Below are 10,332 nucleotides of genomic sequence, written 5' to 3'. Positions count from 1 at the left end.
CCTCGCTCAGCCAGTGAGCGGGAACCGGTCTGCATATGGGATCCGAACCCTCGGACGGGAGCGCCGCTGCGCTTCCCAAGCGGCGCACTATCCATTGCGCCACTGGGCCGGCCCAGGATTTGTATTATCTTTTAATTCCATTTTCCACGAACTTTTTGAAGTACCCTCGTAGATTAGGGGTCAGGAATGATGGTGAGATCATTGCTAAAAACTATGAAACTGTCTAGACTTTGTGCTCTCAGAATTGAGGACTCATACCCTTTGAGATAGAATATAAGATGTATAACTCTAAATTATTTGCTTACTGGGCAATCCAGAAGTCAGTTTATTTCTTTATATAGGGAGAGATGTCTTCCATTAGGGACTTGCCTATGAAATTAGAAATGAAGAACAGCCAGTCTCTGACTTCATGGTTCAACTTAATGATTTTTCAACCTTACCATGATGCAAAACCACCACAATTTCAACTTAATATATAGGATTCAATAAATTACTGAGATGTTCAACACTTTATTATAAAATAGGCTTTGTGTTTTTACTCAACTGTAGGTTAATGTAAGTGTTCTGAGCACTTTAAGGTAGGCTAGGCTAAGCTGTGATGTTGTATAGGTTAGGTGCATTAAATAAACTTTTGACTTATGATACTTTCAATTTATGATGGGTTTATTGGTACATAACCCCGTTGTATATTGAAGAACATCTGTATATCCATCAAACGTTAAACTCTCCAATGAGCCCACTTCTGTACCAGGTGTAGAAATACAAGTTTAGAGATTTCCTGAATAATTTAGAGACTAAGCCAATTTGTCCTGATTCTGCTTTTGTTGGAGACTCTGCTACTTACTAGTTGTGTAACCTTAGCCAAGCAACTCAATCTCTCTGTGCCTCAGTTTCCTCATCTATAAAATGGGGATAATAATAGTACCTACTTGAATACATATGAAGCTGAAATGAGTTAGGTTGTAACTGAGAATAATGCATGACATATGGTGAGCACTACATAATATTAATGAAAAACACACAAGCAAATCTCCAGTTCCAGTTTATGAATTAATTGTTTTTATTCCAGTTCCATTCCTGCCACATGTCCTTAACTAGGTTCTTATTTGCCAGTTGATGGTACAGCACAGTACAGCTTGTTTTAGGACCTGAGACCCATTAGTTGGAGAGACTGGTAAATGTGGAAGTTATTAGATTTGGATTTTGCCTCCAACTAAAATAGGAAGAGGATACACTGGTTCGCACAGTTTGATCACTGACTGTATTGAAGTCATCTGTGGTCCACTGAGAGCAGGAAGCTAATCTTATCCGTCTTTGCATCTCCCCTCGTTCCTTGCTGGTGCCTTGCTTATAGCATTTTTCTAAGAAATGTGTCTCAGATGGCTTAGCTGAATCTGTGGTCCACTGAGAGCAGGAAGCTAATCTTATCCGTCTTTGCATCTCCCCTCATTCCTTGCTGGTGCCTTGCTTATAGCATTTTTCTAAGAAATGTGTCTCAGATGGCTTAGCTGCACTCACAGACTCAGAATGCAAACTGAGCTTGCAATTGCCTACATTTCAAATATTTGTTCCTGCTATAGAGAGAGAGGTGGTTTGTTTGTTTTGTTTTGTTTTTTAAACACAAACCTCACATTCGTTTCCTATGAATTACCCACATGTCCTTAATCAGGAACTTGAATCAAACATTTTGCCTGTTTCAGTGAATGACTGGGGGCTCAGAGGATGCCGTGGGGGTCACATAGTCGCCTCATGTACACCTGCGTTGTGTCATGAGTCACAGGGACTTTAGCACGTCTCCACGTGGTAAGTTGGTGAAGAACATAGAAGCCAACTTAGATTTGATTACGATGTGTTTTTAACACTTACGTGTGACAGTGGATGTCCTTTCATCCTCCTCTGAAGTCTGCAGCACAGTGGGTTTGCTTATTACATGTTTGCTTTTTACATTCATTCCTTTCCAGACTTTTGCTTGACTCTTGGGTGCTGGCTTTTAAATTCCTCCTTGATTTGTTAATTTCTTCCTTTCTGTAAAAGACCTCAAAGTCTGGCGCACAGATCCTGGCTCCATCTTCGACGTTGATCCCCTGGAAGACAATATTCAATCTAGAAGTCTACATATGCTCTCTGGTATTGCTTACCTTTGAAATTCCTCCCTGTTTACATGGTTTTGTCCCCAAAGTGAAGCTACTGTGAGCTGTAGGGGTTCCTTGTGGCAACTCTGTAATGTAAATTTTAAAGTTGAGAATTTGAGAAACCAAAAATGTGCTATGCTACTTTAAAATACCATTAATCATTTATGAAAATAAATGCAAAAGGGCTTTTTAATATATCCTATATTAGTTTGTTCTGGATTCATTTAAAAAGGTGTCAGAGCTTACTTATATCTGCTTTTTATTAACAATTATGATTTTATAGGCTTTCTGGGTTTACAAAATGCAATTATTTGGATTGCACTAAGGTGCTGAGACGAAAAGGAGATTTGTTTCATGAAATATACTGTTGCAGTATTTTAAAGACAGATTTAAAGAATTATATATAGAACAGTTGAAATGTTTTCTGCGTAGCATTGTAAATGTCTTAAAATAAAATAGACTTTTAAGTATCCTTAAAATTTATCTCTGAATTTTTATATAATGTAAAATGAATAAGTAACATAGGAAACTTATTTACCTTTTAACTTAGATTGCATGTTTATAATTAAAGGCAAAAATGAATGGTTCAGATATGGTGATAGAATGATCTGACATTTCAGACTTTCAGGCCATGTTTGGCAAACATTCTGAAGAAGCTTTGACAGTTCTGCAGTTATTTTAAGCAATATGAATAGATATGTAATTTAGATATATCATATAATTTAGGTGTTGTTTGACACTCTGATTTCTACTCTATATTTAATTGTTGTTATTAATAAAATTGAATGCCCAAGGCAAAGTAGGGATTCTAATACTTTTATAGGCAATTTGATCCACATAGCCAAACCCTGTCATTTAATTTTCTAAATATAAAGTCAATGAATACTGTATACCTGGTGATATTTGAAAGGAATTACTTGTAACCTGGCAGTATGTTTGATAGAAATTTATTAGTTTGCCACGGTTTTCCTTTTTGTCAATTTCCCATCTCTCCTTATAAAACCTAGATTTAAAATGAGTACAGATGACCTTTTAGTCATTTACATAGCTGATCAATACTTATTGAAATTTGGGAATGGGTAACTAGAATATTATAATAACTGAGATGTTGGATTAGTATTTAATAAGGGATTGTTGTCCTGCTCTATTAAACTTATAAATAACTTTTGTTTCTTTTGTTCTTCAAGTCACTTAATCACAAGTATAAATATTTTCCCTTCGATATAGAAAAGGCGAGTCACTATAGGAGATACCGGTCTCGATCTCATTCCAGCAGTACTTTTGGCACAGGTCTGGGAGATGACAAGTCAGAAATCTCCGAGATTTACCCTAGCTTTTCCTGCTGCAGTGAGGTAACACGACCATCTGATGAAGGAGGTATCAAACATTGATCACTTACAAAGAAAATTAATTAATTTTTAAAAGTGTCACATGAGTGCATTTAACAGATTTTTCACCTTTGCACAAACATTTAGCTTGGGTGTGTTTGGAAATTTTAAACTGAGTTTAGAAAGTGAATCGCCCTTTTTAAAAAATTACTAATTTCCTTTTTTGCATGCTATTTTTTTTTTTTTTTTACTGTCTTCACTATAGTCACTGCACTTATATCTGTAATAACAAAAAAAGTCTTGGGATTTGCTGTGTGAGTGTATTTCATGGGAGTTATATGTGATGGCTACACTTACTCATAATAAAAACAAGTTCTGCGGAGTTTGTATCTGATTTCCACTAGGGAGAAAATCAATCTTTTTTCTGCTGTTATTATCATATTACTATTTTTTTCTTTTTTTAAAATTGAAGCATAATCGATTATACGTACTTATGGGGTACAGAGTTGACTATCAGTATTTGTGTACAGTACGTTATGATCAAATCAATGTTATTAGCATGTTCATCATTACAAATCATGATTATTCTTTGTGTCCCTTACCCAACTTCTCCTTAATCCCCTTCCTTTCCCCCTTTCCCACCTCTGGTAACTATAGGTCTGTTCTCTCCTTCTGAAAGTTTAACGTTTTGTTGTGGTCTTTCTTTCTTTCTTCCTTTCTTTCAGAAAAAATCAACCTTACCATGATATTTGAGTGGCTAAAAGGTTTCTATGCTATGAATTTGTGTATGTTTAAATATTGATATAAATTTGAGGAGTTAGATCTTGCCAAAAAGAAATTGGGTATATTACTTGTGATATGAGATTTGCTTTAATGGAAAATGCTGTTGATTGTTAATAATCTTCTCTCTATTTTATAAACTCATTCTTTTCTTGTACCTTCTCTTGTTTTCTGTATCCAAGCTGGTGGGTCAGGGCTAGAACATGTAGTGATTTTCTTTAGGGTGTAAAAACTAATCCTGCTGATGAGGCTTTTCTTAAAGATTAAGACTAGAACGATCCCCCTCCTCATTCCACTTACATTTTAGTGCAGAGAGGATGGGAGAACCAAAGGAATATTGAATTTTCTTTTCAATCACAAAGGTCATATTGGTGAAATCCCTAAGGCAGGAAATTTTGAGATTGAGCAATTTAACACTTTAGGGAAAAAAATTGACAAGATGCTGAAACTACGAAAGCTTTTGTAATTGTGTAATTGTTTTTTGCATTCATGACAATAAAACATTAATGAGAATAAAATCAAATTATTTCCTTTTCATCTTCAACTACAAATTCAGACTGGCCTTAACTTGGTGGAAAGTTCTTAAGGGTCTCCTTTCTCTATAATTCTAAAGAAATGATTGTAAACTAGCTTTGCTTTATTATAGACAAAACATACATGAGGCGAGCTCCCCTATCTGTGTCTGGTTCACTTATGAAAGATCCAATATCTTCCTGATTTCTTTTTCCAACTTGGGGTTACTGATTTCTTCCTTCAGTGTCCTTCATGTTCTGGAGGCACAGAATAATGTTAATGTTTGCTGAGATAAATAAAACCCAAAGTAAATACAAGCACTAATTTTGATCAACCTTATTTAACATGACTTGTTCAGTGTCCTGGAGTTGCTGTCTCCCCCAAATGCAATGTACCACAGAGCCTTTGCTTCAGCAACGACCCTTTTACTTCATGTCTGTACACACCAACACAGCATTTATTTGTTTAGTTACCAGATGTTTATTGAGTGCTCTTTGTGCACCAGCCAAAAGCTTGCACCTGGCTGTGTAAACAGCAGTGAGCAAAAGCAGCACGCATCTGCTATAACGGAGGTAGAGTCTGGTGGTGGTGGGGGAGCTGATTTAAGCAGACACTTACATAGTAATAGATAATTATGAACAGAGTCAGGGTTAGGAGGGGATGGAATGGGGGCTACAAGATGCTAAAAGGTCAATTCCACATTGGCCTGGATGTCTGGAAAGGGATGTCTGAGTTGAGATGTGAATGCTGATGGAAGTTAACTGGGCAAAGGGGCTTTGGGAGAAAAGGGTTTCTGATAGAACCTAGCACTGCACTGGTGTGTCACTGAAACATTCAAATGCAGGCAGCGAGTAGGCAATTAGAGGTCAGTGTGGGAAGCTGCATGGGAGATAAATGTGGGAGTCACCATTCAAGATGATGAAAAGGTCTTGGATGAATCAGGCTCTGCCCAGATCCATTGGTCTCATTACTTTTCTTCCAAGGCTACAAAACCCCACTGCAGGTAGCTTATCTCCTCTTCCTTTTCTCAAGCCAACACTCCTTCTTTTTTCTAATTATTTCTAGCAAGGGCACCCCACAGTAAACCAAACTGAGTGAGAACATGTCTGCACTGAAAAAAGATGTAGGTAAATATTCTTGCATTTATACTAGAGTTTGAATAATAGTAACACATGGTTAAGAGGGAATAATTATGTTGTTTTTAAATGGGGGGATTTTAGACTCCAGGGAAGGTGGCTGTGGGGAGATTTTGGGAGGTAGCGATGGCTCAGTGACTCAAAAAATGCCTTGTAAGAAAAAGTTGACTCTTTGGAGGCATTTTTAAACTTCTATTTTAAACTTCTATTTTGACCTGTTATGAGGCCAAGATGCTCTGTATTTAGGGACATTTCCTGTTTTGGAAAATTGATAATGAGGTATGAAGCAAAAGTTAAGATGTACCAATAAGTTTCATAACATAAACTCAAGGAAACTTCTATTTTGACCTGTTATGAGGCCAAGATGCTCTGTATTTAGGGACATTTCCTGTTTTGGAAAATTGATAATCTCAGCCACCTGTTATGAGGCCAAGATGCTCTGTATTTAGGGACATTTCCTGTTTTGGAAAATTGATAATGAGGTATGAAGCAAAAGTTAAGATGTACCAATAAGTTTCATAACATAAACTCAAGGGATGGAATACCCACAGGAAATCTGCGTTCATTTGAAAAGACTGCAGGCTACATGGCAATATGCTAATTTCATTTATTTTAAGAGAAGCAAAGCACATGCTCCCAGTTGACACTTACGTCTGTATTCAGATGATTAGTGACGTAGCAAATCTAATATATTCAAAACCACCTCCTCAGTCCCCCACCCCCAAATCTGCTACTTTCCCAGCTTCCCAGTTTGCTGGTTGTCCAGTGCATCTTTCCAGGTACTGAAGTTGAATGCTTTGGAGTCCTCCACCCCACACCCAATCCATTAGCAGATCTTGTCAGCTCTACGGTGACAAAAATATCTGGAGTCTGACTGTTTGTCCTCTGCTCCACTGTTGCTACCCTGTACCAGCTCCTGCCATCTCTCATTGGGGTGATCAGTCACCTCCTGACTGATTTCGATGTTTCTGCCCTGGCCACTCTGTGTCCCACAAACCCCCTGTCCCATTCTCCAGCTGGCACCCAGAATGATCTTTTTGAAACCTAAGGGATCATGTCGCTCTGCTACCATTTCATTCTGAATATGACCCCAGTCCTCACCATTGTCTCCAGGGCCCTCTTCTGATCTTGGGCCCTGGCCACTGCTCCAAACACATTTCCCACCATTCTCAGTAAACTCATCTACTCCCACCTTGTGGGTCTCCTTGCTTTACTCACTTTCCAAAGAAGCTCCCCCAGGGCCTTTGCACTTGCTGTTCCCCCTGCCTGTAACACCCCCCACCCCACCCCACCCCAGATACCTGCTGGCCTAGTTCCATCTTTCTTCATGTTTCTGCTCAGATGACAGTTTATCAGAGATCTCTCTAACTACTAAAGAAAAAATAGCATGTCTTCCCTCAACGTCTGTCCCTTTACCCTGCCTTTTTTTCCCTTCATAGCACTTGACACCACCTGAGAGATTATATATTGCATTATTTATTTGCTTGTTTATCTCTGCCTCACTAACCCTCACAAACCCTATGAGAGCAGGGATATTGGCAGTTTTGTTTACTGTTGTATCTGCGGCTCTTAGAATTAGCACTCAGCATATACTTGACGAAGGAATAAATGGCCAAATTAATATTTTAAAAACTAGGACTACAAAGATAAGTATATGTAAATATAATTATTTTTATAACATAAAATTCTATTGTGGAATGCTTTCAAGGAAATTCTTACATTTTTGTTTTGATGTATTTCAATGACATTAAAGCGTAGCTGAAAAAACAACCTAAATTCCCTGCATGTGTGTGTGTGTGTGTGTGTGTGTGTGTGTGTGTGTGTTGTCTGGTGGGGAAGGGAAGAGGTAGTATCCATGACTATGTTTTGATGTATTTCAATGACATTAAAGCGTAGCTGAAAAAACAACCTAAATTCCCTGCATGTGTGTGTGTGTGTGTGTGTGTGTTGTCTGGTGGGGAAGGGAAGAGGTAGTATCCATGACTTCTTGGTGGCTTTGAAATTTAGGATCCCCTTTGAAATACATGCTCTGTTGGGCTCTGGTAAGAGGTGCCGACTGACTCCATAGAAAGAGACTTTTGTGGTGATGACAGCTGATGGAAGTTTTTAGTCTCATTAGCAGTGACAGTCAGTCATATGTATGTGTTTACATTCTATCCTAGAAATTGAAAAGAACTTTATGACAACATTCATTAGGGGTAAAATGAAGAAAAAAGAAAATCTTCTTAAGTATTTAGAAATGTTATTTTTCTTCCAGATTTTGTTGATTTCTTTAAATTTGGATTAGAATTTTATATGATAGAATGTTTTATGTCCCCGAAAGACGTTTTTTGATGGTCGGTTGTCTCTCCACTGTCGAGATGGCATGTGTAGCAGCACTGTCCTGCAGTGGACAGGACCCTGAGCAGGGGGACAGGACATTGGACTTAAGTCTTACTGCTCTTACTACTTGGTCTGGGTTCTTGAGGTACTTTAACTTTATTACGCTCAGATTTTGCATCTGTAACAAGAATGGTGTAGAACAAGAAGCTTTCTAAGACATTTTATATTTCTTGAGCTAAGTGCCATAATTTTAAATAAACTCTTATTTTTTTTCCTCTTCTATGTATGAGAATGTGTTTATGTTCTGAAAGTGATGTTTTCCTTCGTGAATTAGATGGCTGGGCTTTATGAGAGTTATAGTTTTAGGGTCCTTCTTATGAGTTAGAGGAAATTCTGATTGTTAGGACAAAGGGTTAAACCATCAGCTCATTTCCTTGAGGCAAAAGTAATGTTTTCATCATTCACATTTGGTTTTCATGAGCATTAACATAGAAGCTTTCTCCTTTAAGTTTTCATCATTGTTTTAGTTGCGTATTTCTCATGATATTTTCCCATCTTGCTTTGATTGCTGAATATTTTTATTTTCTTATGTGATTACTTTGGGCTTTCTTTACTTTCAGTCTACTTTCCAATGTATGACGTTACCAAAGGGTTTTCATTTTACATCTTTACTGTGTTACTTTGGTTCAATAACCGAGGCTTTTATTTAAACTTCATCCAATTTTGTTTTGATTCTTGAGAAGTATTATTTGAAGTTATCTTTATTGCCTTTTGGTATTAGATTAGTTTAGCTTGGTTTTCATCTGACACACAGTTCCTGTAGTGGAATAATCCTGATGGTTTCTGCTGATTTCACTGTGAGGTTTTCTTTGATCTTTGTGTTAGTCTTTAATTTAGTGCCTACAACATGTACCTGCTACTACTTTTTATTTGTTTGGTTTTCTTTAACTCATGGTTTTCTGTTACTGCGAGTATTTTTCTGTGTTGGCGATTTCACCCAGTGTTTACCCTCCTCGGTTTGAAATTGTGTTCAGTTTTGCTCTAGGTATTTTACGTGTCTCTGTTTTCCTCTGCAGCACAAAAGGGTAAGAGAATGTGTTGGGAAATGAAAAACAGATGCATTTTCAAAACAGGCATTTTCAGTTTTCCAACCTTGTGAACTTTCCCATTTTGCTGGGAAAGAATCTTATTGGGATGACCTGGTCTTGCCTTGACTGACTGAAAGCAAGTTTCTGAATTGTGTGGCAGTGCTTATAACGCACTTCATCCCACGCAAAATGTCTTCAAAATAGTTTAGGTTGCAAGAGGTGCTTCAGTAGTACATTCTGGAACTTTCAGTATATCATCCATAGCGTGCCAAGAGGGCACTGCACCGATTTGGTAGCCAATTGCCCTGGTGTTTTACTGGTACCCATAACTCCGTCTGTCCATTCCCCAAACATTTATCTAGTATTTTCCATATGTGTGAGATGCTGGGAACACAAAAATAAAAGACATAGTTATTGTCTTCAAAGAATTCACATTCTTGTGGGTGAACCAGGTGCATGAAAACATCGTGCCCAGGCAGAGGAGAGACCATGATTGCAAAGGTTTTTTCCCCCAGGGTGGGGCTTACCTATTGCACTTTGGATGTGCTGACCCTCCTGATTTCCGCAAATGTGGGAAACTTGGCTGCATAATGTGTGGCAGTGGGGACCTGCATTCACGCTTTTCCCTGGGTGTTGTCGTGTGAAGGGCAGACTAGCTAGCTTTGTTGTGGGGAGCAATGTGTCCGTGCCTGGCATGATTCATGTGGATGTGACTTGGTCTCCCCCTGTATGTGTGACACTCGCTTGTGCTTGCTTCCTTTTTGTGGTTTTGCCGGGCCTCTTGGTAGTGATTTTGCTCAAATTACTGTGTCTGCTGCACTTCCTTAAGTCAGTGAAAGTCCTAGTGTGTTTATATGACCCACAGAGCCGTCTGTCACATTATCACTGTGCTTTGCCATAGGGTTCAAGGGAACATTTGCAGGATTTCTGTGCTTGGAGATGATGGTGTACTCACCTCAAAGAGCAAGGTAGCCAGAAACACAAGCAGTGAGTTAAAAACAAAAACAGAAGACCACCGTGCCCAGGAAGTCAT

At 38.3% G+C, this 10,332-nt stretch overlaps 1 protein-coding gene across 1 annotated transcript in view; it reads left to right on the top strand.

Annotated features, from left to right (window-relative positions):
* NEBL (nebulette) overlaps positions 1-10,332 on the top strand; it is a 110,369-nt gene that overhangs the window by 79,753 nt on the left and 20,284 nt on the right. The window contains 2 exon segments of the mRNA XM_008571523.1: positions 2,035-2,127; positions 3,360-3,509. Of these exon segments, the coding sequence (XP_008569745.1) occupies positions 2,035-2,127; positions 3,360-3,509 (243 nt within the window).

The sequence above is a fragment of the Galeopterus variegatus genome, unplaced genomic scaffold (assembly GCF_000696425.1).
Source record: "Galeopterus variegatus unplaced genomic scaffold, G_variegatus-3.0.2 Scaffold696, whole genome shotgun sequence".
Classification (NCBI taxonomy): Eukaryota; Metazoa; Chordata; class Mammalia; order Dermoptera; family Cynocephalidae; genus Galeopterus; species Galeopterus variegatus.
The sequence above is the reverse complement of the archived record's forward strand: the minus strand, read 5'-3'. Positions and strand labels throughout refer to the sequence as shown.